General features: G+C 43.9%; 6 protein-coding genes across 9 annotated transcripts in view; 4 read left to right on the top strand and 2 right to left on the bottom strand.

The window, feature by feature from the left end:
- Nucleotides 1-296: 296 nt before the first annotated feature.
- On the top strand, nucleotides 297-1,758 carry LOC108023923 (ribonuclease H2 subunit B). Its single transcript, XM_017093608.3, has 2 exons — nucleotides 297-782; nucleotides 854-1,758. Exons 1-2 carry the CDS (start codon nucleotides 425-427, stop codon nucleotides 1,513-1,515), a joined length of 1,020 nt encoding a protein of 339 aa, XP_016949097.1. The 5' UTR covers nucleotides 297-424; the 3' UTR covers nucleotides 1,516-1,758.
- A 424-nt stretch (nucleotides 1,759-2,182) lies between these two features.
- LOC108024043 (uncharacterized) lies at nucleotides 2,183-8,597 on the top strand. Of its 4 annotated transcripts, none has more exons than XM_017093819.3 (6): nucleotides 2,183-2,208; nucleotides 2,616-3,137; nucleotides 3,937-4,082; nucleotides 4,979-5,171; nucleotides 5,229-5,895; nucleotides 6,419-8,597. In XM_017093819.3, the coding sequence occupies exons 2-6, from the start codon at nucleotides 3,048-3,050 to the stop codon at nucleotides 7,357-7,359; spliced, it is 2,037 nt and encodes a 678-aa protein (XP_016949308.1). In that variant the 5' UTR covers nucleotides 2,183-2,208; nucleotides 2,616-3,047; the 3' UTR covers nucleotides 7,360-8,597. The 4 variants fall into 4 exon arrangements, with proteins under 4 accessions (XP_016949308.1, XP_050746477.1, XP_043949435.1 ...); XM_050890520.1 differs by having other exon boundaries at nucleotides 2,186-2,208; nucleotides 2,379-3,137; XM_044093500.2 differs by lacking the exon at nucleotides 2,183-2,208 and having other exon boundaries at nucleotides 2,302-3,137.
- Nucleotides 8,598-11,662: 3,065 nt separating this feature from the next.
- On the top strand, nucleotides 11,663-12,615 carry LOC108023940 (fatty acid hydroxylase domain-containing protein 2). Its single transcript, XM_017093628.3, has 2 exons — nucleotides 11,663-12,378; nucleotides 12,436-12,615. Exons 1-2 carry the CDS (start codon nucleotides 11,663-11,665, stop codon nucleotides 12,557-12,559), a joined length of 840 nt encoding a protein of 279 aa, XP_016949117.1. The 3' UTR covers nucleotides 12,560-12,615.
- A 789-nt stretch (nucleotides 12,616-13,404) lies between these two features.
- Nucleotides 13,405-16,556, bottom strand: LOC108023912 (non-specific ribonucleoside hydrolase RihC). Its single transcript, XM_017093597.3, has 3 exons — nucleotides 15,733-16,556; nucleotides 14,466-14,909; nucleotides 13,405-13,806 (listed from the first exon to the last, which is right to left on the bottom strand). The coding sequence occupies exons 1-3, from the start codon at nucleotides 15,994-15,996 to the stop codon at nucleotides 13,423-13,425; spliced, it is 1,092 nt and encodes a 363-aa protein (XP_016949086.1). The 5' UTR covers nucleotides 15,997-16,556; the 3' UTR covers nucleotides 13,405-13,422.
- A 1,913-nt stretch (nucleotides 16,557-18,469) lies between these two features.
- LOC108023914 (uncharacterized) lies at nucleotides 18,470-19,967 on the top strand. The gene is made up of 3 exons (XM_044093562.2): nucleotides 18,470-18,578; nucleotides 18,635-19,062; nucleotides 19,120-19,967. Exons 2-3 carry the CDS (start codon nucleotides 18,850-18,852, stop codon nucleotides 19,936-19,938), a joined length of 1,032 nt encoding a protein of 343 aa, XP_043949497.1. The 5' UTR covers nucleotides 18,470-18,578; nucleotides 18,635-18,849; the 3' UTR covers nucleotides 19,939-19,967.
- Nucleotides 19,968-20,141: 174 nt separating this feature from the next.
- LOC108023964 (glutamine-dependent NAD(+) synthetase) overlaps nucleotides 20,142-27,055 on the bottom strand; it is a 39,746-nt gene continuing 32,832 nt past the window's right edge. The window contains exons 4-7 of the mRNA XM_017093685.3: nucleotides 25,413-25,680; nucleotides 24,560-24,649; nucleotides 23,058-24,491; nucleotides 20,142-22,475 (exon numbers count right to left, since the gene is read on the bottom strand). Of these exons, the coding sequence (XP_016949174.1) occupies nucleotides 21,782-22,475; nucleotides 23,058-24,491; nucleotides 24,560-24,649; nucleotides 25,413-25,558 (2,364 nt within the window). The 5' untranslated portion in view covers nucleotides 25,559-25,680 and the 3' untranslated portion in view covers nucleotides 20,142-21,781. The remainder of the gene's footprint in view (nucleotides 22,476-23,057; nucleotides 24,492-24,559; nucleotides 24,650-25,412; nucleotides 25,681-27,055) is intronic.

Consider the following 27,055-nt stretch of genomic DNA (forward strand, 5'->3'; position numbering starts at 1 on the left):
TTTTGAGTCCCATTTTTTCGCTAAAATTAAACATTTTTCCAAAAGTACGATATTTTTTCCAGTTTTTCAATCGTAGCTTAGCTATATCAAGACGTACAGCTATAGACCGACTGTCTTTACCAGCTTGCTTCTTCTGCTAATAATCCCAGTACAAAGAAGTATTATTTATTTTTAGACCAGTTTTCGAATGCTTAGTTTTCTTACATGTCTTGAGCTTAAACATGGATAATATACCATTACCAATCTGATTAAATACCGGCAGCCTATCGATTGTACCTATCGATGACGGCATCGAACAACTTCCATCGCCGGAAAAGGCGGGAAATCTGTGTTTTGGTTTGGCGAAGTACATTTTTATTTACATTTGGTTTGTCTATTACTACTTGATTATAAGTTAAACAACGAAATTAAATAGCCCGGTATAATGAGCAAGAAGGCAACGCGAGGCAGCAAACCGAAAACGGATCCGGATGCGGAGGGCTCTGGCAAAAAGACTGCTTCGGCGCTCAAAAAGGTGCTCTTTGTGTCGGAGGAATTGCTGCCCAAGGACGGGGACGATGGACGCCTCCGGCTGGAGCGCTTTTTCCACCCTGGTCAGGGGAAGGAGGCACTGTTTGTCACTCACCCCAATGGCCAGATGATGGAGCTGCTGGAGTACGCAGAGCCGCGCCGCAGTTGGCTGGTGAACAGCGAGATCTGCTCCAATGGCAGGATCTACCTGACCACGCCGCTGGATCCCACGCTCCTAGCTCTTCACCACCTCCGGAAGCACTGTGCGCAAAGTACGATACTCTTGCGCAGATTTTTGTATTAGCTATCTGATAAATGAACAAACATTATCTTCAATAAACAGGAGCAATGTCGCTGGACAACATTGCGATAGAGGAGGTCAGCACCAGTCGGCTGCTCAACGAGATCCTCGACCCGGCGAGCCTGAAATGCGTGTCGGATGTGAAGAGCTCCGGCGACCAAAGGTTCTACAAGTACAACCAAGAGCGAACGTTGGCCTGGCTGGCCCTAAAGACGCGCCAAGTGGCGGCCATTCTGAAGGAGAAGCAAATCCAATGCGGGCACAGTGCTCAGTCGCAGAATTTTGTGCGGAGCGAGAAGCTGGCATCGGAAAGTGTCACCAACGAAATGGACTATACACGCATGGCCTGCGACATTGTGGGCAGGTATTTGGATGCGGATCTCCATGGCCTGCTCACGGGCTATCTGCACATTCCCAGCGAGATTCAGGCGATTGTCGAGGAGAAGGCAGCTACTCAGAAGCGGAAATCGAAGGCGGGCCAGGACGAGGGCAGCGATTCCAAGAAAATTAAGTTAAACGACAGCGATGTCGCCGAGAAGCTAAAGAGCAGCGGTTTGGTGGACAGCGATGCCGATCCCAATGGCAGCATCACATCGCCCACGCCCGCGCCCCTGAAGGAGCGCTCGCTGACCGCCAAGGAGAAGGCCCTGGCAAAGGGCGCTAAGGGAACCAAGAGCATCGCCTCGTTCTTCAAAGTAAAGTAGATTAAGCTCACCCAAAAGTTAATCATAGGTTTTTGTTTTATACTCACGTTGGATCATTATTTCGCGTTCCTAACCTACTACGGATGTTTAATTTTTTACAATCATAATAATTACTTTAGAGTTCATTGTCACTCATTTTTATTAAAAGTTAAAATGAATTTTTTGTTTTTGGTTCTCAAGTTTTACACTATTTACAATTTTAGGACGTAATAAATAAATTTATACGTTAACTGATCTACACAAGTTAAAGATTTATTTTCTAATCTGTATTTAAAAACCGCGCCCATTGAGCTCATGCGCTCTTCAATCATCCCTCCACTTTCACTAGGTAAATCATCATCAGCTGTTAAGGGTTACCAGGCTTATGGAGATTGCTTTAACTTTGGGGTTTTCCAGCTTGAAGTTGGTGTATAAACTAAAATTGTACAGTATATTTTGTATTCACCTAGAGCGGAAAAGAGGAACACCTACATATAAGCCTTAAAGTATGCTGTAAAAATTAGAGTACCGACTTCCGAATACACTTTAAGGACTACAAATATACCGCGGCATACTTCTGGCTTCTATAAAAACGGTTAAATTTATCCGAATGGGGTGGCAGCCCTGGCCGTCAGCTCAAAAGCTGTTGGCTCCTTTGTTTCCGTTTTTGTCGCTCAGTTGTTGCTGTGCGCGCTCCCACGTTCGAGGCTAACGGTAAATTCCGCTTTGCGCTGTGATTCGCATTTCACCACCCCCATTTCCCAACCCCGCATCCGCATATCCTGCTCCTGCTGCTGCTGTTGTTGTTGTTCTCTATATGCCTTGCATTTTCGGGTTAACAACAATTACAGCGGTTATATTAGCACGTTTTTCCCACCTGCCAGTGTTTGCATACTCGTTATAAAAATGTAAATGTGAAAATGTTGGAAGAAGAGAGTGGCGTCACACGAAAAGAAAATTTTCTTTGGCGTCGCCGAGGTGTTTGTGTATGTGCGAGAGTGCTGGTGTGTGTGTGTGTGTGCTGGTGCTCTCTCGTGTGTTGGTGTGCACTTGGTGTGCAGTAAAATATAAATAATACACCTATAAGTTAGCAACAAATTCGCTCTTCCTCCTTTCCGCAGCAGCAGGAGCAGCAACAACAACAAACGCAACGCACAAAAGCATGCTACGCTAAATTGCATTTGGCGTCTGTCAAGGACAAAACAAAACGCTGTTTGTGTGAGTGAAGCCGCAACAACAATAACAATAGCAACAACAGCATGTGGCACAAATAGCGGAACTGCAAAGTATCAACAGCAAAGCAAGGAGGCAACAGAAAAATAGATAGGAGAACAAAACAAAGGGAAGGAACAAATCACACACACACGAGGGTAAAAACTAAAGAGAGAAAAAAAAAACAAACGGAGGCTGCAAAAATAAGAAAAAAATAAGCAGAAAAAAGGGAGAGGCAAACACACACGCATACCCCCGCCCCCTCCACATCCGCCTTCCAGGACATTTGGCGCCAGCTTGGGCAGCGACTGCGACGTCAGCCGAGGCAGCGGCAGAGAACCATGGGTCTCCGTCCCTCTCACTCCCACAAGACCGCGCTGCAGTGGCTCCTGCCCTCCCTGTCGCTCCTCCTGACAGTGCTGCCAGCAAACGTAAGTGCCCATCATTTCGTCAATGCTGCCATCGAAAACAACAACTTAAAATCCGAATTTTGATTTACGAGGACTCAATATATCAACAAATTCCTAATATGTCGTAAATTTTAGTTTTTTAAATTGCCTTGATGCAGAATCTATACTTTACCTTTCTTCTTATCTGTGGCTTTTTTAAGAAATTTCCTTATTTTACAAGGAATATGCACAATAAACTATTGTTACTTCGACTTCACAGACTTCAATCTGTAACAGAAAAGATAAAAAAGGTTATTAAACAATCAAGGACGCATCAATGTTGCAGGCGCCTGTGCATTTTAATTTATTTGCGATGGCATTCCCAGTGGCAATAAATGCATTTAATATTTGCACTTTTCTTTCGCCCTTTTGAGCACACTAATAAAATATAAACTCAGCACAGTGGGGATTCACTATGTAAAACCGTTAAAGATTTGTTTTTATTAATTATATTTAATAACTCTTCAGATACTGATATTTATCATATATATTTTAAATATTTTTTGGTTTTTAGTGATCATTATCTAGCAAAATTCTCAAGAATTCACGTTTTCTTTTATTTTTTTAATTTTAAATGATTTTTAACTTAGGGTTGTATCATTTTTATCAGTATTGCAATGTATTTAACGAAATATTTTTTATATTATGGTTTCTGTTAATAGCTATCGAGCACAATCCTCAAGAATTGGCGTTGTATTTTTTGAATTTCAGTTTCAACGATTTCTTAGCAGTAAATAAAGAATGATATGACAGCTGTTAAGCAATATTTATATTTTCCCAGGTCTCGGCTAGATTTTGCGAAGGCTGCAGTCAGGGATGTTGCACCCAGGGCTGCTGCCCACCGTACCAGGGCGGGCCACGCCCCCTGCCGCCCTCCTCGGACTCGCACGTTCTCAACCTGTTCTTCGCCACCCACTGGTTCTTCTGGTAAGTAACGAATGACTCCGGAAAAGATACATCCGAAAGATACATCTGGAACGGTTTCTATTTGCTAAGCAGTAATTGGGACTAAGTTTTTGTGGCAAAATCCTTTAATTTGGGGCTTTTAAGGACCTACCAAATAGTCCTCTACATTTTTTGCCAGATTCCGATTATTTTAATTGCAGTAAGAGTGATTTATTTATTTACTACGGCGCTTTGTGTGTGTGTTTGGCCTTGGTCGTGGCTGCATTTGTTTTTCTTTTTGGGGATTCCCCGGAGGTCGACTGCAAGGCCGTTCAATGGGGGGCGTTGGGGGGGTTGGGCGGTTGGGCGGTTGGGCGGCTCGGTCGGACTTCCAGCTGATTGGCATTGTGTGCCATGCGAGATATTATTATTATTGGCAGCAAAGGTGGCGCCCAGTGCCGGGGTTGCGTCAAGTCAAAAGTCGAGTCAAGTCGAGAGGCTTATGCAAGCCCCCAGCCACGTCCACGTATATGCAGGCACCTCCCTGGGGGGCCGTGGAAATGGCAATGCCAACTAATGAGACACAAGCGGAGACCCTCCCGCCGCCCTGCTCATATAATCCCATCTCTCGGCCACCGAAAAGGCAAACAAATTTCAGTCGGAATTCGATTACGGGCACAGCAGGACACGGTTCCACATCCGCGTCCGCGTCCGCGACCGCAGCCACATCCACATCCGGTTCCGGCCAAATGGGCTTCTTCATTCAGTCGCGCCAGCTGCAGACCGAGCAGTGAATGATCCCCACTTTCGCACACGAACCGATTTAACAGCTAATGGCTTTCTTAGAGCTTGGACATAGCCAGGATTAGCTGATGAATCAGTTCACCTCCGGAGATCATTGGAATAGTCATTGATATCGCATACCATTTTCCTTGCAGGTGCGTGGTAGTGGCCATTATCCTGGCCATCCTGTGTGCCTACTCCCTGTGGAAGAAGCGAAGGACCCTGTGTGGCTGGGGATTCAATGAGCACCACACCCAATCCGAGGGGGATTCCGCCGGCTCCTGCTATGCTCCTCCGCAGTACAGCCGCTGCAACTCCTTCCACCATCCGCCGCCGCCCTACACGGAGGTAACTATGCTGCACCAACGATTGGAGCCAGCTGAGCACTGATCACCCACTCCCTAGGTCACCTCGAAGCCGGATCTGTATCCGCTCGTCTTCACCTGCAACAGCGACTCGGGCAATGGCAAGGGCAACGGCAGCTCCAGCTACCTGATGGTCCAGTACTTCCGGAACTACATTGTCCGGCCGGCGGCGGGGGGATCCCTGAGTGCGGCCAGCACCGTCGACTCCCTGAGCTCCAGCTTCATCTGCAATGCGAACGAGGCCAACACCCTGGTGCCGCCACCATACTCGCGGGCAGCCAGTCCGGAGCTGGGGCTGCATCACTATGTGGCCCACGCGCATGCCCATGGTCATGGCCATGGACTGGGCAATAGCCACCTGAGGTCCATGGAGCCGGCGGCGCCGCACCAGGTGCCCAGTGCTCCGCTGGCCTCCGTGCACTATGCCATGCCCAGATCGGCCTCCCAGCTGGTGGAGCCGGACGCCTATCAGCCGCGACTGATGCCCGCCCAGGCACAGCACTATGCCACCGTGGCGCTGGGCAGTGCTCCCGGCGGAGGAGCCCTCTACAGCACCCGGCTGCACGCCTCCCACGAGGAGGGGGTGGGAGTGGGCGTGGGCGTAGGTGTGGGCTACCTCCAGTCGCAGAGTGACCAGCACTTCCGCTACCTGGCGAACAGCAGCAGCAGCCTGAGCGACATCTTTGTGAACAACAGCTGTGTGGCAGGTGGGTGCTGGGAAAGGGGTATTATTGCGCGAATTCTTCAGCACACAAGAGACGTAATGGATAGTGGCAGGGTGGTAGTGGGAATGGGGCATTTCCCCTAGGCCGCGAATTCTTCAGTATAAAAGATACTTAATGGGCGAAAACGTACTGCTCTAAATCACTTTAAGTCTTTGTAGACAAAAGTTAAAGGTTAATAGATCTTATTCTTACTCACGCGAATTCTTCAGCATATAAGAGAGAAATCTTATTCAAGACAATTAGTTTCAAGGTATTGATATAAATAATAGACCTCATGCTAACTCACTTTTTCTAAACTATGATACTTAACCTTATTCTGACGCAGCAATTCATCTGAACTTCTGATCTGAATCACTTCAAAAGATAATTAATTTTAAAGATTTTGGAATTCTTTTTCCGCGAATTCTTTAGTAAGAAAGTGAAAAGAAAGAGAATCATTTTAAATTACACAACGAAACTTATATGGAAAATCTAAATTCTTAACTAATCCATCATATGCTTTCAGGAATGCTGCCGGAGAGTGGAGGCGCAGGCGGTGCCTCCCAGGGCGCGGAGAGCGGAGCGGCCACGCAGGCGGCCTCCCTGAACAGCCTGGCCATGGGCGGCTTGGGGGGATCGGTGACTGGTGGAACCGGGGCCTCCGGAGGATCTGGCACACCAGTGATATACAGCAATGGCTGCATCCAGCCCAATCCGCTGCACAGCCTGGAGAACTGCTGCCAGCCGTCGGCGCAGGTGTCGGGCGTGAGTAGTCTGGCCAACATTGGGACACCGGGATCGCCGCCCCTGGCCACCAGTCCGACGGGCGAGGTGCGCGAGATTCTCGACCAGATCCGGCAGCTCCAGGCGGGCGTTAGCTACGAGCAGCTCCTGCTCAGCGGAACGGGCGCCAAGCCGCGGCTGCAGCACACGCTATCGACGCCCTCGAACAGCCAGCAGGTGCTGCAGCCCATCCTGACCACATCCGCATCCGTTTCCGGCGGCAGCAGTGGGCGGAGTAAAAAGTTCTTCACCTCCGGCAGTAAAACGCAGCCGAACAAGGCTCTGTACATACCAATGGCGGCCATCGGGGGATCCGGTTCGGGCTCGGGCTCGGGATCGGGAGCACAGCGCTGTGTGCTCAAGAGTCCGGTGAGCAGTGTGGTCAGCGGAGCCAGCTTCTTTGTGAACCGGGGACGAACGGCGCGCAAGGGCTGGATCACCCGGTCGGCGCCCACGACTCCGGGCAGCGCCCTGCCCCCCAATCGCCTGGGCGACGACAGCCCTCTGCTGCTCAACGAGCACGATGAGGATGCCATCGACGACGACGACGAGGAGGAGGAGGAGGAGCCGCAGCGGGATCAGCTGGACAGCGACAACGAAACGGAGGCCGAGGCCAGGAATCATCATCGCCAGCATCGCCATCACCGCGGCCACCGCAGCCACCGCCACGGACAGCTTGAATAATAGTGGGCGTGGTCGTCGGAGTCGCCAGTGTCATTTAGTAGTTCTTGTTGTAGCTCAAGGTTCTCCTTTAGGAATAAGCTTTTAAACGAACGTGGAGAAGTGTTTGGGAGCCGGCAGCTCGCTTCTTAGTCTGAGGAACCCGGAAAAGATAGCTTGGTTAAGGCCAAGTTCCGTTTGTAGCATTAAAAGGTTCTCATTTTCCGGAATTCGATATATTATAGTTCATTTTTTTGGAATAAAACCATTATTTGTGAGTTTTTTAAACATTCCACAAGCAATTTATGTTTGATTAGGCGAAGTATCCGAGAGATCTTTAAAAATTGTATTTGCATTTGTATACCAACACTATATTTTCTGAGTAATCTAATTGGGGATCAGAATTTAATTTAAAAAATCAGCCTAAATTCCAACTAAATTCCTAATTTTTCCTACATTTTAAGCAGTTTTATTTGCATCGCGAAGGGCTGGGCAGTCAGTTAGATGTAAGAGTACATAGAATAGGCTAACAAGTTTTGTGAAATTTTAAACTGAAAGAAAGACGTTAACGAAAGATGTTAAGCCTTGATTAACGTTCTCCAAGAGTTCTGACAATAGTTCAATAAAACTAACCATTATTTCATCAATCAGTATTATCAACAAAGCCTACCAGAAGTATATGATTATTTACACACCAACATTGAAATATACCTACTATAAAACTGATTTCTATTTCGAATTTGCAAATGTCTGTTTGTTGAGCTTCCGTGGATAGATAAACAATTTAGATAAACCCAAAAATAGCCGTCATTAGGTTCAGATAGTCTAGCGATTGCGAAAAGTATTTAAATTAAACGTTCAAAATGTGTAAAAGCTGGGAAGGTTTCAGGACATTTCAAAACACTGCTTTTCGACTCTTAGTAACAACGATTTTTGAAAAATACCCTACAACTTCAAATATAATAACATGGCTTTCATTTAAAGTTTGAAAGAGCTTGGGAACTTTTAAAAGCGAAAAAATTGCACAAAAGATTTAAATCGATTTAGGGTATGTGGTATTAAATTAAAATAAAGAGCGCAAGAAAACCAAAAAAGAGCAGATAAATTAAAAAGAAAAGAGAGAAAAGAGTCGCCTAGATGGAGTTTTTGTAAGTAACTAGAAGATAGGAATTTGTTCACAGATACAGATACAGATACAGATACAGATACAGATACAGATACAGATACAGATACAGATACAGATACAGATACAGATACAGATACAGATACAGATACAGATACAGATACAGATACAGATACAGATACAGATACAGATACAGATACAGATACAGATACAGATACAGATACAGATACAGATACAGATACAGATACAGATACAGATACAGATACAGATACAGATACAGATACAGATACAGATACAGATACAGATACAGATACAGATACAGATACAGATACAGATACAGATACAGATACAGATACAGATACAGATACAGATACAGATACAGATACAGATACAGATACAGATACAGATACAGATACAGATACAGATACAGATACAGATACAGATACAGATACAGATACAGATACAGATACAGATACAGATACAGATACAGATACAGATACAGATACAGATACAGATACAGATACAGATACAGATACAGATACAGATACAGATACAGATACAGATACAGATACAGATACAGATACAGATACAGATACAGATACAGATACAGATACAGATACAGATACAGATACAGATACAGATACAGATACAGATACAGATACAGATACAGATACAGATACAGATACAGATACAGATACAGATACAGATACAGATACAGATACAGATACAGATACAGATACAGATACAGATACAGATACAGATACAGATACAGATACAGATACAGATACAGATACAGATACAGATACAGATACAGATACAGATACAGATACAGATACAGATACAGATACAGATACAGATACAGATACAGATACAGATACAGATACAGATACAGATACAGATACAGATACAGATACAGATACAGATACAGATACAGATACAGATACAGATACAGATACAGATACAGATACAGATACAGATACAGATACAGATACAGATACAGATACAGATACAGATACAGATACAGATACAGATACAGATACAGATACAGATACAGATACAGATACAGATACAGATACAGATACAGATACAGATACAGATACAGATACAGATACAGATACAGATACAGATACAGATACAGATACAGATACAGATACAGATACAGATACAGATACAGATACAGATACAGATACAGATACAGATACAGATACAGATACAGATACAGATACAGATACAGATACAGATACAGATACAGATACAGATACAGATACAGATACAGATACAGATACAGATACAGATACAGATACAGATACAGATACAGATACAGATACAGATACAGATACAGATACAGATACAGATACAGATACAGATACAGATACAGATACAGATACAGATACAGATACAGATACAGATACAGATACAGATACAGATACAGATACAGATACAGATACAGATACAGATACAGATACAGATACAGATACAGATACAGATACAGATACAGATACAGATACAGATACAGATACAGATACAGATGCGGGCATTCGGCTGGAAATTAAGGCACAAGCACTAGACGGGAAATCTAAATTAACTTATCTCTAATTAAATAAATTACCAAGACTAAGGGGCTACGATCCGGGGGCTAGAGGGACACGTTTGAATGCAGCAGTGCCTTTTCAACTATATAAACCACAAAGGAAGCGCAAAGCCACACACAAACCCAAATGTACTACCAATGGAACCCGAAAACAAGCTTATCCGCAGACAGAAACAGACACGAACTAAAACAATCCCATGGAGAAGGCAATATTTATGACTCTGCTTAGGCACTAGATATATGATATGTACCCGATTATGTGTATGTGACAATTACTTTAAGTGAATTTTACAATTCATGGACACCTTCCTCGGGCGCTTTCGTTTGGGTCCCCCATCGATCGGTTATCCTGGCTTATTTAAACACGAACCAGTTCGAATATCCGTGCTTCAATACATATAACTAATTAACTAAACAATTGATTAATGAACTAGCATAGCGAAACTGAGGGCGTTCAAGGCGTACACCAGTCTGCAAGAGCAAGCGAATTGTTGTAGGGTCGGATAACGAAAACCAAAACAGAACTAAGAAACCAATTTAAGTCAAATATACAAAGATCAAAAGTAAAACAATAAATGAAAATCAAATTCAGCCAAAGTGTGTTCTTATTTACTTAATAGATGGATATCGAATATTTCACAGAGGTGCAGAAGCTCTTTTTCCTTATCAGACCCATTGAATATCATATTTCCTATCACAAAAATCGGACCACCTGCAGAGGAACATATGGAACCCCTTGTCATCTAAAACATTATGTTAAAATCTTTTGTTCTAAGATTACTAAACTCTGATAAGCACCTCCCCCGGGGATTGAACTTTGAATCAGTCGACTATATATAGACGGTCGCCTAATCTTAATACAATAGTAATCGCAATGCTTGGCCATAATCTGCCATCGACTGGGAAAGAAGTGATAAGCTGGCTAGATTTCTAACTTCGTACGTAATGCTAATCAGCTGGCAGCCATATATAATCGTTAAAGGTACTCAGGAACCTTAAAAAAAATGATAGTCAGGGCTGACTGATCCTGGCAATGAGCTACTGAGTGATATTTCCACCGGAAAACCAATCGAGTTTGGGGAAAATTCTTGTTCTTTCTTTTTATCCACAGCCTTTTTTCCAAGTATAGGTTTCTATCTTTATCTTTTTTAATTTACAACAAAGTTTTCTTAGAATTCTTATTTCTTACATTTCTTACAGCCTTACATTTCTAGATCTTCACTATTTTTCTTTGATTTTGAGGATCTCCAAAGTGGAATCCTTAAATATAATATCTTATATTGATATATTTATAAAGATAAATATATTATATTATAATATTATAATAATCCTGGCTGATAGAAAGGATCTTAAAATATGTGTTCTTTAAAATGATATTCTTAAAAATATGATATAGTATACGATACTCCTAGGTGATCCGAATTATCTCTTCAAGAAATAAGATTCCGAAAATATTTTATTATTTTTACCCATTTAAAAATATATAAAATAGATAAGAGGTACTCACCGGAGCCAATGGAATCCACTGAATGTAGGGCACCGTGGGATCAGAGAGCCAACTGAAGAGCGGCCGAAGTGGTCCGCGAGTAGTTTTCGCCAAGACCTCGAGCCCAATGGACACCTTGCTGGCTGGCTGGACGCAAGCCGGGGACTTGCTGCAGGACCGATGGAGCTGGCTGCTGGACACCGTGGGCGAGGACCCGTGGCGCCTCTGGGTGGTGGGCAGCACGGTGGTCATCTTCGTGGTCTACTGGCTCTACGCCGGCATCTTCACCCTGATGGACATCACGAACCGGCCGCGCTTCCTGCGCAAGTACAAGATCCAGCCGGGCCAGAATGAGCCCGTGGATCTGGCCAGGCTCTGGGCTGCCGTCCAGGTGGTGCTGCTCAACCTGACGGTGGTCAACTTCCTGGCCTGCTGGGCGGCCTACCAGCTGGTCTACAGGAAGGAGAACAGCGCGGACGTCCGGGTGCTGCCCACCTTCCGGCGCGCTCTGCGGGATGTGGCCACCTTTGTGGTGCTGGAGGAGATCATGTTCTACTATGCCCACCGACTGCTGCACCACCGGTCGGTGTACAAGTACGTGCACAAGAAGCACCACGAGTGGACGGCTCCCATTGCGGCCATCACGCTGTACGCCCATCCGGTGGAGCATGTGGTGGCCAACCTGCTGCCGGTGGCCACCGCCATCGCCCTGCTGGGCACCCACGTGGCCCTGGCCTATGCCATCTTCGCCCTGGCCATCGTCAACTCGATGAGCGACCACACGGGCTACAGCTTCCCCTGGTCGGCGGGATCGGTGCGCTTCCACGACTACCACCATGCCAAGTGGGTATCCCGTCGCTCGTTGTCCTCGGATCTTAATCAGGACTCTCCTTGTTCCAGGTTCAACTACAACTATGGAGTGCTGGGTCTGCTGGACAAGCTGCACGGCACATATCGCAGTCCCGCGGAGCAGAAAAAGGGTCCTGTTTCCAGGATAAAGAAGTCTAGGAAGAAGACCAAGTAATTCTAGGAACTATTTATTTGTTTTAGCGTTTTTTTTTTGAGCCAATAAAAAAATTATTTTTGATGCACACAAAAAAAATGTGGTTCAAATAGTTTAAATTGACTTGAAATTAAATTTAACTGCAATGAAAGAAAAATAATTTTTTCAAAAATCATTTTGCTTATATTTTTAATAATTTTTTGAAGGTGACAATGTCGGAAAAAATGTGTATGAAAAAAAGAAAATATGTCTCAAATGCATGTTTTTAAACATTTTCAAACATTTTTTTAAAATATAAATAAACTGATTTTTGAACAATTATTTTTGTAGTTTCTTTTATTTTTGTTTGGAGAAACTTTTTGCATCAAAAAATGTAAGTTTTCAGGACCAGTAGTTGTAGTTTTGTAGTAGTTTTCCTGTTACTATTTTATAAAGTAACCCTACTACTAAATAGTATTTTGTGTGTACTTTCTAGTAGTTTTACTATTACTATTTTAAATAGTAGCAACCATTTTTTATATTTTTTCATTTTGTTAAATTTTTTAGGCCACTTGTAAATAGGTATAAACTCTATGTGCGATATATTTTTTTGACTTAAAAACTTTTAAGAAAGGAAAGTTAAATCACCACAGAGAGAGGGGCTTTTTTTAATATTTCCAGAAGCTGCTGAATTATACTAACCAATTTTACAACCTGAAATCTCCAAATCTCTCATTCATCGATTAAATTTCGAAATCAGTTCTAAGTTTGCCATCTCGAACCGGTTTTTTCGCCGGTGGTGCACCTGCTTAAGGAGTTCTTATCGCCCAAGAGGCCCCCCGCCCTATCAGCGGGCACATAAATTTATAAAATCGAACGACGAGCGATTCACTACAGATACGGGTTTATTGAGTGTCGCGGAGCAGGGCGCCCTCGTCCAGGCCGGCGACCCACTCGCAGATGCGCCTGAAGAACTCCACGTCCACCAGCTCGATGAGGCGCACGTTCTCCGGGTACTTCTCGCGCTCCCGCAGGTGGTCGAGCACCATCTGGCCCCGGGTGTGGGTGCCCCGCAGGTCCACGGTCGCGTGCCAGGTGCTGTGCCGCCGGATCAGGCGGTCGCCGAAGAGCCAGGCGGCCACCACGATGGCGTCGCAGGGGTTCCACATGTCGATCCCATACTGCTCGATCATCGGCAGCCACTGGGCGGCCTCCACCTGGTTCAGCAGGGTGATCGCCGGGTGCCCGGCCTCCTTGGCCCGGGCGGCGAACTCCTTGAGGCGCCAGTTCTGCAGGAGAAGGGGGATTAATTACAGCGATTCCATAACATTCAAAATATTTTTAAAGTACCAGGAGAACTTGTGCACACTCGAGGCGCTACTGCGAAATGCTTGTACCAGGCATAATATAAGATTTATTTAATTGAAAAAATTTGAGAAGACTGTTGAAGTGTGCAATAATAAAACCTGAAAGTTTCATTTTAATCGAATAATTATTTCCTACCCAAATAAATCCATGAAAAAATATACTTCTAAAGCTTCTAAAGCTGGCTTCCCTATTAAATAGGTATTTTCCAAATGTAGTAAAAAAATGTGTATGAATGCTGGTTCAACCATCAATTAAGCAAAAAAAAACCAAGATCTGTAGACCTTTAAAAAATATCATATTTTCCAGAAAGGAATTAATATGTTTCCTTAAAAAAAAAAGGAAAATCGGAAGTTCTTTTAAATCTTCCTTTAAAAACATGGGTTCTCTTTATAATATGAAAGTTTGTTGGAAGTTATTAAATATTGAATATAATTCATGAACTTAATATGATTTTGAAAGTTTAAGATAGATTAAGGCCGTTTCTATGTGGCAAACAATAATGTTTTCTCCAAGCAAACAACTGCCTACTTGGTACGATATCTTAATGAAGTATCTTTGTTTACCCCGAGCATATACTCACAATGGGTATGTTGAATCTATCCGGGCGACAGGGCTCCCAGGGGAGGATGGTGATGTGACAGCGGGTCTTCAGCAGCACCGTGTGGGCCGCCTCCGGGTCCGAGTGGAAGTTGAACTCCGCCGCGCGCGAGGAGTTGCCCACGCCCTGGTAGTTGCCGCCCATGATGAACAGGTCCCGGAAGTTCTCCCCGAACTCCGCGCCGTACATGGTATAGCCCAGGGCCAGGTTGGTCAGGGGGCCCACGGCGAAGACGGTGATCTGTTTGGGTCTGGCGCGGCACAGGTCGTGGATGGCGGTCACCGCGTGCTCCGGCCGCACGATGTCCTCCAGCGGACCGCAGTCGTCCGTCAGACAGTCGCCGAAGCCGTCGCGACCATGGAAATACTTCTTCTCGTCCTCCTCGGTGGGAATCAGGGGGTCCACGGCGCCCAGGTAGATGGGCACCTGCAAGGGGTGAACATTAGAAACAGAAAGAGGGGAATCCCCGACTCGACTGGGCAGAAAGAAAATATATCTAGGCCTCTATAGTATACGTTTTTACGCTAAGAAGCTCATATTCTGAGTACTATTCTGCAATATTATTATTATTTTTTTTAATTTTTACACAGAAATACAAAGAAATTTATAAATTACATTAATAGAGCTAAAGTGTCTCTGTTTTTGATCGTGCGAGAGGTCGCTGCCTCAATGAATGAATATTCGATTGTATGAATCATTATAAATAATGAATGATCTGTTTACGTATTTTATGTTTTCAACAAGAAAATATAAACACTGCATACATAATAGTAAAACTACAGTGAAATAGTAAATTATTTGAATTTCGCGGTAGTTTAACTATTAAATGCACTTTAGTATTTAAAATAGTATGTTAGGTAAGTATCCATATTGATGAATTTTAACACTCACAATTTTTGTACTTTTTTTGCTGTAATTTGTTAGGGAATTTATAAAAATGTATACATCTGCTGGTAGTTATTAATCTGTTAAAGTATTTCATATGTTCATGTAAAGAAATTCTAGTGCTACTCATAAAGTCTATAAAATCGTTAAAGAAATATAATAAAGTTCCTATTTCCTATTGAAATATCATAGTTGCTTTCATTACTTTTAAAAAACCCTATATTTTAATATGTTTATCAAGTAGAGTTTTATAATTTGTGCTCTAACAAGAACCCTAGTTCGTTCATTTTTATAGGTAATTCATGGTGCCACTGCATGTTTTCTCTCTGTGCACTCGAGTGCATGTGAATTTATTTATATTTACGTCTGTGCGCTTGCAGGCATCCAGAATGCGTCGCATGTTGCGGGCCGCGTTCTCCCGACTGGTGTTGCCGCAGCCCATGGTGGTGATGGCCAGGAGCTGGATGCCATGGCTCTCGGCCGCGTGGAGCAGCAGGAGCAGGGCCCAGGCGTCGTCGCTGCCGCCGTCGCAGTCGAGGATCGCGTACCTGCTGGATGTGGCCGTCGATGGTGCTCCTCCTGCGTCGCCTCCTCCGCCGCCGTTCGCCACTGTGCGTCCGTCTGCCATCGCCGGCAATTGGTGAATGTGCTCGAGCGGCGGGCTGCGGACTACCCATATACAGAGCACACAAGCACGGCAATCATCTGGTCGCTGCCGGACATCGTCTATCGGCTCGCCTCGCCTCTAGTTCTGGGCGGTGGGCGGTGGGCAGTGGGCAGTGGGCAGCGGGTGCTCTACGCAACTGGCACTGGTCGTGGCACTGGTAATGGCACTGCTGCTGGGGCACGGGCATGGGCAGCACCAGAGTGCCGGAGTGCCGGAGTGCCATGTCACGGAATTTCACAACTCTCTCTGGCCTTTTCCCGACGCATTTCACATGTGCGGTGCGCGATATGTCGGACATGTGTGCACCGCATATCTGCGCTGTATATCACGTTCGTGTCAATAGCGAGCGCGAGCGGGACAAACGGATAGCTGTGTGGAAATGCTTTCCCCGCTGAGGTCGACCCTCCAATGCCCTTTCTTTCTGGGAGAAAGTGCCCTGCCAAGAGCCTGAGGGAGGGATTTCCCTCCAAAGATAAGAGTTTATGGGATATTTGAAATAATACAGTGGTTTTACCATTAAGCAGTAGCCTTACTTACTATTTTAACAGATGTAAACTATTTTTATAGTTCCATTACTATTGGTTTTCGTCAATTAAATATGTGAATTTTTTATGGTTGTTTCAATTTTATAATATTAAAATAAATTGTAACCACACGTACTACTATTTCAGCTGTAGCTAACCATTTTTTATAGTTCCATAACTATTCGCATGGGTAATCGTTACCAATTTTATTTTGTTTGTAACGTTTTTATATAGTTACTTTTTAAATACCTATATTTTTCCCGAAGCTAACTATTTTCTATAGTTACTTAGCTATTCGCATTGGTAACTTTTACCAATTTAATTAATGTTGTACGTTACGTTTTTATATAGTAACTATTCAACTAACTATTGTTTTGATAGTTGATAGTTACTAAATATATATTATATATTATATTAAATTCCACTATTTTCCCAGTAGCTAGCAATTTTTTCGCATTGGTAACTTTTACCAATTTAATTAATGTTGTACGTTACGTTTTTATATAGTAACTATTCAACTAACTATTGTTTTGATAGTTGATAGTTACTAAATAAATATTATTATATTAAATACTATTTTCCCAGTAGCTATCCATTTTTTCGCATTGGTAGCTTTTACCAATTTAATTTTTTTGTATGTTACGTTTCTAAATTTTAAATAACTAATATTTTTCAAGTAGCTAACCATTTTTTGATAGTTACATAGGTATATTTTACCAATTGATTGGTAAAATATTAAATAAATAAATATATAAAATAAATATATTACATATTATATTAGTTAACATACATATTAAATAATACTATTTTCGAGTAGGTAACTCTTTTTTGGATAGTTTATAGTTACTTAGCTACTCACATTAGTCCATTGTATCATTTTTATACACAAATCCAAGACAATTTAATACTTATGACTGGCACTTTCCCCGAATCGCAGTCCCAGAAGTCCGTTGGAATGGGGAAGAACTGGTGGGCCTAGCGCAAATTGAATCACAATTTAATCCAATGAGTCCCGGAGGCGGGCTCCGAAGGGCAACTGGAACCACTATGGCAGCAACCATGGTAATCAAGTTGCGGCAGGTCGTCGTCCGTCGTCCGTCCTCCGTCGCCCACTTGCGACACTTGAAGTAATCTAGATTTTGGACCGCCAGACGGGAGGCACATCTCATATAGAGCGTATACTACACACAAGAGAATGGAACACCCACTTAAGTCGTTAAACGCCTTGGCTCTATTTGCATAGACTATTTTGATTAACGAGTGCTGCGATAGTGAAATTATACGAAGGTTTCTTTTATGTTGCACATCTGAAGTGGGGAAAGAACGTGGCTTCGAAAAGATAAGTAGCCTAGAAACAGGGCTATACCATATGATTATGATTATTTGTGAAACTCACATTACTTGCTATTACATTATATTTCTAGTAAATATATTAATAAAATTACTTATTATTTGAAATTTGAAAATATTTGAAATAATAAATTTAAAATAATCTTTAAAAAATATGTCGTTGGGCCTTAAAAATATATCTACCTATTTTCCTACAGTTATATAGTCCAACGATTTTTACTAAACATTAGAAAAGTAATTATTAAATATTTAATAACTTCTGAATAAAATTATACTATGTCCCTTCGGAAGAGTATACAAGGGGGTATACCAAATTCATAGCTTTAACTATAATAAATATTAACGCTACAAATTCTAGGAACTATTATCTATATGATTCAGAAAAGAAGGTTGAGTCAATGCTAAGGGAAATTCTTGACTTAGACACCTGCCTTAAAGAACGTCCTTTATTTTTTAAGCCATAATTTAAAATATTTCATTTATTTATTAAAAATGCATTATTCATTTAATAAATATCTAAAATAATATTCAAATCATATGTGTGGTGGATAAGAAAATACAACAACAACAGCTTGTAATTTCACCACTAACAGCTGGACTTACAAGAAACTCACCTCATTACCACAGATGATTGTAATGCAGAAAGGAATTGCAGGTGGCAGGTGGCAGGTGAGTTTGCCTAATTGTATGCCTAGAACAAAGCTTAAATGTTTAAATAATTGCAGAAAAGTGTTGGGAAATGTCCCCTCTAAAGGGCGGCCTACAAATCAGCTCTGCCAGATCCAAAGAGTGCCTTCAGTCAGTCACCCAAAATAACCCTCAAAACTAAATACTTAATACTGCTACCTAAGATTCGGTGGCAACAATGAGCGCCCAGCAAAACGATAGCCATGGCAATCGATAGCAACGGGCAGGCCAGTTCGCTTGGAAACCCCTAGCCATGGAGAGCAAGCATCGCCTCGCGGTCTACGACTGTGACATCGGCACGGACGACGCCTGGGGCCTGGCCATGATGCTGCGGGCCGAGGGGGTGGCTCTGCCGGGCGGCAGGAGCGTCAAAGTGGTGGCCATCACCACGGTGCAGGGCAACACGGACGTGGACAATGGCGCGCTGAATGCCCTGCGGGTGCTCCACACGCTGGACAGGCGGGATGTAAGTTTCAGATCCGGACACACAGGAATCCCCTCTAATCCTCCATCTCCTCCCTAGGTTCCCGTCTTTAAGGGCTGTGCCGAGTCGATTGTGCCACGCACTTGGGAGTACACCTCTAAATTCCATGGCCAGGACGGCTTGAACGATGTGGGTGGCTATCCGGAGGTCAACGAGCAGCAGGAACTGCAGCCGGAGCACGCCGTGAACGCCATGTACCGCCTGGCCTGCGAGTACCCGGGCCAAGTGGACTTCCTGCTCTGCGGGCCACTCACCAACTTTGCCAACTGCATCAATCTCTATGGACGCTCGTTTCTGGACAAGATCGGCGACGTCTACATTATGGGCGGCAACATTTTCGGCAAGGGCAATGTGTCCAAGAGTGGCGAGTTCAATTTCATGATGGATCCGGAGGCGGCGCACACAAGCCTAGAGCGATTGACGCGGCCAGCGCTAGTCCTGCCCTGGGAGACCTGCATCGATGGCGAGCTGGGCGTGACGCTCGACTGGCGACTCAATGTGCTGGGCGCCGTCGACCATCCCTTCGTGGAGCTGCTGACCCGGGCGGAACGCTCGATGCTGGAGCCGCGGGGATTCATCAAGTGGATCAGCTGCGATTCCCTGCTGACGGCCATCTACCTCTTCCCGGACGCCATGATCGCCGACCAGCGGGAGTACTATGCCACCGTGGAGCTGAGTGGCGTCCACACGCGCGGCCAGATGGTGCTGGATCACCTGCGGGGCCGCAAGGTGGACGCCATCCACGGGAAGCAGAGCAATGTGCGCGTCGTGAGGCGCCTCAGTGGCGAGCACTTCCGCACGATCATCGGCTGGACGGGATTCCTGCCCAGCGCCGATATAGCACCACTATGCGTCTAGCACCTAATAAAATGCCAAGCAAAAATCAACCTTGTTTGTCTTTTTTTCTTGGGAGAGTCACTTTAAAGTTTGGGTTTGGGACGGAAATTCAGATAACCCAATTTTTTGGGATATTTAAATGTTACTATGATCTCCTTAAAATGTTGAACCCGGTCTTATACACTACTATATCCTAAAAAAAACCAAAGTGTACCACTTCCCAATCCATTTGAAACCACAGAACATCACTGGTGTATATATTTCCTTCTAGAGAGGTGTATAATCAGTGTTCCATTTAATCGAACCGCTGCGAGTGTTCAAATTCACAATGTGCCATAAATCTACATGCATTTCTAAAAACAATATCTTTCAAGTCTCCTAGTTAAGTGTCTTTAAAATTATGGTAATTTTACATAATCTTCGAGTTCTTATAACTAAAATTTAAGTCGGATACAATTTGAATTATTAATTAATTATGATCTGATCTAATTTATTCTGAATTCAATAGTTACCAGTTTGGGTTTTAAAGTGTTCAAAAAGGTTTTACAGGTTTACAAAAAAAAAGTGTATAAGTACCTAAAAAGACTAACTAACATATGATCTCTCAAGCGCCTCACTTTTCCTAAGCGAGCTATGATATCGAATATATACTTTTTTATATAATTGACGTTCCTTATTTATTTTATATAATAGTCTACGTTGTGCGATTGTAAGCATAGAGAAAACGAGTTTGTCTCAGTTATGAAACATATTGAAAGATTTGAACATAGTTAATATGAAATATCATTGTTTTTAGAAACATATAATTAGTCCTTAAAAGCTTACAAAGTCAGCTTATAAATTTAAAAAACAAAAAGATCGAATAATAATTGGGACTGTTTCGCATTTTCGCATGTTTTCGCATTTTATAAGACTGGGGCTCATAGGAATATTCCACACCCCTTAAACGCACTGCACACAACCAACAACACAACAAGTAATACGTTTTCGTAAAGCCAGAAAAAATAGTTATATATCTAACTAAGTGTGTGGCAAAGGACTTGCCTAGTTGTTTCTTAAAGATTGTTATACAAATTCTTTGGACAGAGAGACAAGTAGTTTGTCCAGTTTTTCGCTTGAGCATTAGACAAGATTAAAGACTTTAAGATAAGGCAAACCGGAAAAGACGTTACAAAGGCCGACTACATCGAAAGGGATCTTTAGAAAACTGTGTGATCTAGAAGGATGACGCTCTAATATGACTACGCCTAGAATTTTATGACTACGCATAATGATTTTGTATATTTACAGGATAATGCCTTTTGCTGCGGTTCTACAATAAAGCTACGTGTTTAGTGATTTGCAAGCATGACCAGTAAAGTGCTGGATATGGCATGCAAATAATGGTTAGATTTAATGGAGCCTAAGTATTTTCTCTTTATTTTTAGGACATGACCGAGTATTATTTAGGATACAAAGGTATTAAAGCCTTTTTCAATTCCAAATTTATGATTTTGGTTCAACTTTATTTACTGAAACTATAAGGAAATTTAACTCTAACGTAGGGTGATAATGTTACAGAAACTTGATCAAAACAACTAAATCTAAAACAGCAATTAAAGGGTATTTTCTTTGGAATTTAATTTCTTTTATCCCACATATGTGGGTCTAAGGAAGTGTGTCAAACAATTTAAGGAAACATTTTACTATAAACTAGCATGAGAGGAAACAATTTACGACCAAAAGAAGGCACATAGTTAAACAAATGTGAATTGCGCCAGCCAAAACCCTAAGATTTCTCACTAAGGGCAGCAAAAGACATCAAGCTGTGTCGATAAAAAAAAATAACATTGTATATTTCCAGTGCTTTGCGAGTATGTTGATCCTAGACAGGAATGCCGGTGCGGTCCTTGATCTTGCCGAGCACATTCACGTGCACCTTGGAGTAGCCGCTGGGCTTCTTGGAGAGGCCGCCGGGGGCAGCGGCTCCTGGTAGCGGCACCGCCGCCGTGGAAATGCCCACGTCAATGGAGGCGGACGCCGAGGCCGAGGACAGGGGCGAGGAGTGCTTGGAGTCGTCGCCTGCAAAGGACCTCTGGGTGGACAGCATCAGGTCCTCGCTGCTGGGTCGCAATTGCGCCGACGAGGGCGTGTAGATCGGCTGCAGTTTGTCCACCTCGTCGTCGATGGCCTTGAACTGCCAGCTCCAGTTGGGCCTGTACAGGAAGGGACGATGGTCGAACCGATTGTCGTCCGGGCTGTAGCTCTCCGCATGCACCGACGGCGTCAGCACGGTCATCTTGTGCCGGTTGATGGCGTAGCAGCGGAAGAAGTGCTTCACCTTCTCGGCCACCTCCTTGGGACTGAGGTCGCCCTTCCAGGTGGCCACCAGGCGGCAGAACATGCTGTACGGGCCGCAGAAGGACTGCTTGCGCAGGCGCCCGTACTCGGAGAGCTCCGCATAGGTCATGCCCATGTCCTGCTCGTCCGTCTGCTGCAGCTCCCCGTTCTCCTGCAGCGGTTCCAGTTCGGCGGTGGGCGGGGCATCGATGATCGACTCCAGCACGGGCAGATTGAACCTGGATAAAAAGGATTTGAGTATTAGCAAGGCAACTATCAACTTTTGGAGTGGATGATGCATAGTATATATACACTCAGAAAAATGTAGAAAGGAAAGGAGCCAAAGAACATTTCTGAATCATTAATTTCTCAAATAAAAGAGCGAAATGATCTCAATTTAAGGAATGGTTTTTTCGCTTTATCAAGAAGAAACGTTCTTAAAATCAAGATGAAAACACTCTCATTCTCTATTTATATCTCTCTTCATTGTGTCATCACTTGATCTTATTTGAGCGATCTTGAAATGGAGATGAAGATCGAAATTATCTCAATTTAAGGTATTGATTTCTCACTTTTCCAAGAAGAAACGTTCTTAAAATCAAGATGAAAATACTTTCTTTCCCTCTCTCTTTCCTGATTGTGCTACGATTTTGTTTAAGCGATTTTGAAAAAGAGATGACACTAAAGTCTATTTTGTTTTTCGATTCTTTACAATTCTTTAGATTTAAGGAGATTGAATAAGCTGTGGTTTTTTTTAAACCTTTTCTTCTGAGTTGTTCGACATATACGTGTGTATTCCCCAATGCAAAACCCTTGCTTACTTCTCCTTGGCATAGGTGAGAAATCTTCGCAGATCCATTTTTGATATTCCGCCAATCGGATTGATGTCCGCCGAGGAGCAATCGTACTTAGTGAGGTAGCCGCGCAGCGACTCATCCACGTTGGCGGAGCCCAGGACGAGCAGGCCACCCGGCCTGTTTCGCACCCACAGCATCAGCTGGGCGAAGATGTAGGCCAGCACCATGCGAATCCTCGACTGCATATTCTGGAGAGCCAGGTTCTGGCGGGCACAGCCGCCCTGCGTCCGGAACCGTGGGGTCAGCCCGGTGACGACATTGAAGATGCCAAGCAGGGCATTCACCGCCAAGTCGATGCTGATCTCGATGTGATAGCTGCCAAGCTGGCTGGCCAATTGGGCGGCCCTCCGCCTCGTCTCTTTGCTGCTATTCACGCTGCCCATGTAGCAGGTGACCAGCAGTCGGTTGCACAAGCCGGCGGCATTATCCGGCGTATAATCCGTGTCGGCGAGGATCAAACGGATGTCGTGGAGCACCTGGGCATCGCCCAGTTGCACAGCCTGCACGATCTGCCGGCACATGGAGTGCACTATGGTGGCGGAGCTGCTGGAGTCCACGCCGCCGCTGAGCGGCAGAAAGAATCCCCCCTGACCGGATCTCCTCAGGTAGTCCCACAGCCAACAGGCCGGTCCCAGGGCGATCTCCTCCTCCGGTGTGTGGATGGGCCAATTCAGCGGTGGCGTCGACGTCTTGAAGATGTCACTGTGCGTGGACATCTCGAAATCACAGTGGATCCTTGGGTAATCCGGCGCAGCAGCAGCAGCCGAGCAGCGCGATCGTAGGCTCACCCGATAGGCACGAATCTCCTCCAGATCGATGGTGGCCAGCGTGACCTCCACATCCTGCAGGGCGAACTGCTGACCCCGGGCCAGGATCTCGCCGTTCAGGGCAATGGCCGAGCAGCCATTGAAGTACACGCGCTGGCCATCGCAGCCGCGGAGATTACTAAACAGATAGGCTCCGCCGGCCTTGAAGCTGGCATTCCGGATGAGATCGGAGGTGATGTGGGCCTTTCGCAGCTCCATGTAGCTGCCGGAGCTGTTGACGATCAGCTCCACGCCGGCCAGCGACATCTCGATGTGCTTGCTGCGCACATTCCACAGCTCCTCGCAGATCTCGTAGCCCAGACAGGTGTCTCTGGTGGCTATCACGGCGTCCCCGATGGGCACCGTCTGCTGACCCGTGTGCTGGGCAATCATGCGCGGCAGCACGTACTCCTCCGTCTGCTGGTTCTTAGTCCAGGCGGTGAACCATCGCGACTCCCGGTAGTTGCCGTCGTCGCACATGGCCATCTTGGGCCGGATGAGCAGGATCTGGCGGTTGAAGAACGCCACCCGGCAGTTGTAGGCCACGTTGCGATGCATCACCGGCATGCCCACGTCCACCAGCATGTTCTCACTGCGGGTCACAAGGGGATGAAGAGGGGTTAAGCCAGCTAATCTGGAAGAGCTCTCAAGGGGACTCACCACATCGGCGACATCATCACCTCCAGCAGCACCTCCCACGAGTGCAGGAATGTGTCCGGCTCCCGGAAGTGGTCCTCGCAGCTGTAACCACTGTGGATGTAATATACATTACATTAGTAAAATTGATGAATAATATTTTAGTCACTTTAAACCAATTTTAAGTTGAAACAATCGTAGTATAATACTTTAGAGATTTTAAACTTGATTGCAAGCTATCCTAACGCATTCATAAGTAATTTAAATTCAAGATTATTTTTACTTTATTTTAAACAATGTTATTTTAAGAAATACTCTAGTTATATTAATAATTACAGAGAAAAAGTTATATATCTTAAGTTTCTAAAATAAATATCTTCGAAATTATTAATAAAAGGCGTTTTTTATTCTATAGATATTATTATGATTTGCTGGAGATCTGAATGCAGTTTATAAATGTACAGAAAAGTATGCTATGAAAAGGTTAATCGATCTTTCACCACCTATCCAAGGCTCTTTCACTTTTCCCATACTTGGCCTCAGCCTTCAATTGAGATTTTAAAACCAGTTTTTAAAAACGTGCACAGATTTATGCTATGGAAAATTAATTTTGACTTTTATCACTTATTCAAAGCAACTTTGGATTAAAAAAATTGAAGCCTACTTTTGGATACCTTTTAATTGTGATTTTGAAACTGTTAAAGAAACTCTCTGCATATGGGTCTTTTGTACTAAAAATATAATGTAGTCCACCTTAGGACAGCTTTTAATTGATACTTCAAACCTCCTGAAGAAAATCTATAAAATATTGTAGCATACTTTTGGACACTTTAATGTGTGATTTTGAATCTGTGGGGGATTTCCCCGCTGCACTTACCAAACCTCCAGCTCGGGGCCCGTTCGATAGCTGGCGCCCATGTCCTTGGCCTCCAGGATGGACTGCAGTATCCTCACCATGTTCCCCTCGAAGTCCAGGGCCCATTGGTTCAGTGTGGACACCGCCACGGTGACTTTGCGTCCCATTTTCGTGTTTGTTTTGTCTCCTCCTCCTCTTTTCCTCTGATTAAATGGGGGTTCCTTTGGTTTCTTGGTTTGAAACAGTTGCGCTTAGCTTTATTGTCAGTTCAAAAATCGGCAGTTATCAACTGGAAAACAGAGACAAGCGGAGTTGGAGTCTTAATAATGGCCGATGCCCGATGCCCGATGCCCGATGCACAATGCAGCTGCAATTAACTTGATGGCTGCGAGTCAATTCGACGGACTCGGCCGACTCTCGCGGCTTCTGGGTCTGTGTGGCATTGTTGATTCGGTGTTGTTGTTACGGCCCTGTATCTGGGTTATTGATCAAACAGCCGCAGCGAAGCCAGTCGCCGGTGGCAGCGGGACCTGCAAATTGGCCCGCTGACGTAGCCGGCGACTAAAATTAGAATCCGGAGGATAATGCGACAGAGAGCCGCGCAAATTGCTCAATTAACCCTCGAACTTGTTTGCAATTGCATCAGCAGTGGTTATAGACCGAAGGAAATATCTACATATGTCTGGGGAAAATGCTAATCCAACACTTCTTTATTTATTATACGCAAATATCTCTCATAGTCATCAAATGACAGACTAGGCTGTTGATTCTTCTAGCTTTTGCTGACATCTATGAGGAAAATAAGAATTCAACGCCCTAAAAGTATATGGAATTTGGGCTTTTTTGTTTCCACTTTACTGAGTCAGTAAGCCTCATTTTTAGATTTAAGAAGAGTTTTAATTTATAAATATTCCTATTCTCAGGCCAACTTTCGAGCTCTTCCTAAATAGGAATACTTATAAACCAACCTAAAATAATAAGAACAAAATTACTCTAACTCTTTATATGGCTTTCAAGTGTTTATCAATTAGTTTACAAGTTAATATTTAATTTTAAAGAAGTCCTGTGGGCTTGGGCGGTCTATTTTGGGTTAATACCAGGGCCAAGCCTTAGCCCTTGTCCGCGTGTTGCACTTCGGAAATTCCGGGGCTTCGGCCACTTCCTTTCACACCCACGACCCACTTTTGCCCACCACCCCCCAACTTCCCCTCTTTTTTCACCCATTGCTTCACCCATTCCCTGCTGTTACCACAACTCCCTACTCGCATACATATATCATCATTCATGACGCACTTTTGGCATTTCAAGCTGAAAAATTGAAAGCCAAACGAATAATGGCTACACAGAGAAAACAAGAATAGCAAGTTTGTTGTTTGAAAATGTAAAGGGAAATGGTTCAAATATGGTTTTAAGGTTAAAAATATAAATTTCTATGTATTTTTAGCTTTAAAAAAAAAGTGGAATGCATCTAATTGAACATTTCGGTAAATAAATAATTAATAATTAAAAAAAAGAGCACACTTATCGAAACACATTACCTTTCTGGATTTTAACATTTATCTGCTTGCAATTCTTTTGTTCTGAACATGAAGATATACCCAACAAAAAAATTATTTTATCTACTATAATTTGATAATTAAAGACTAAACCTTATAAATAATAGC

Source organism: Drosophila biarmipes, chromosome X (assembly GCF_025231255.1).
Source record: "Drosophila biarmipes strain raj3 chromosome X, RU_DBia_V1.1, whole genome shotgun sequence".
Classification (NCBI taxonomy): Eukaryota; Metazoa; Arthropoda; class Insecta; order Diptera; family Drosophilidae; genus Drosophila; species Drosophila biarmipes.

Excerpts from the sequence above, each read along its gene's own strand:
- LOC108023923 (XM_017093608.3), top strand. The coding sequence starts at position 425 with ATGAGCAAGAAGGCAACGCGAGGCAGCAAACCGAAAACGGATCCGGAT. Across the intron at positions 783-853 it reads CCGGAAGCACTGTGCGCAAA|GAGCAATGTCGCTGGACAAC; the intron begins GTACGATACTCT and ends TTCAATAAACAG.
- LOC108024043 (XM_017093819.3), top strand. The coding sequence starts at position 3,048 with ATGGGTCTCCGTCCCTCTCACTCCCACAAGACCGCGCTGCAGTGGCTC. Across the intron at positions 3,138-3,936 it reads TGACAGTGCTGCCAGCAAAC|GTCTCGGCTAGATTTTGCGA; the intron begins GTAAGTGCCCAT and ends ATATTTTCCCAG. Across the intron at positions 5,172-5,228 it reads CGCCGCCGCCCTACACGGAG|GTCACCTCGAAGCCGGATCT; the intron begins GTAACTATGCTG and ends CCCACTCCCTAG.
- LOC108023940 (XM_017093628.3), top strand. The coding sequence starts at position 11,663 with ATGGACACCTTGCTGGCTGGCTGGACGCAAGCCGGGGACTTGCTGCAG. Across the intron at positions 12,379-12,435 it reads CACGACTACCACCATGCCAA|GTTCAACTACAACTATGGAG; the intron begins GTGGGTATCCCG and ends TCCTTGTTCCAG.
- LOC108023912 (XM_017093597.3), bottom strand. The coding sequence starts at position 15,996 with ATGGCAGACGGACGCACAGTGGCGAACGGCGGCGGAGGAGGCGACGCA. Across the intron at positions 14,910-15,732 it reads ATGCCTGCAAGCGCACAGAC|GTGCCCATCTACCTGGGCGC; the intron begins GTAAATATAAAT and ends CACCCCTTGCAG. Across the intron at positions 13,807-14,465 it reads ATAGATTCAACATACCCATT|AACTGGCGCCTCAAGGAGTT; the intron begins GTGAGTATATGC and ends CTTCTCCTGCAG.
- LOC108023914 (XM_044093562.2), top strand. The coding sequence starts at position 18,850 with ATGGAGAGCAAGCATCGCCTCGCGGTCTACGACTGTGACATCGGCACG. Across the intron at positions 19,063-19,119 it reads ACACGCTGGACAGGCGGGAT|GTTCCCGTCTTTAAGGGCTG; the intron begins GTAAGTTTCAGA and ends TCTCCTCCCTAG.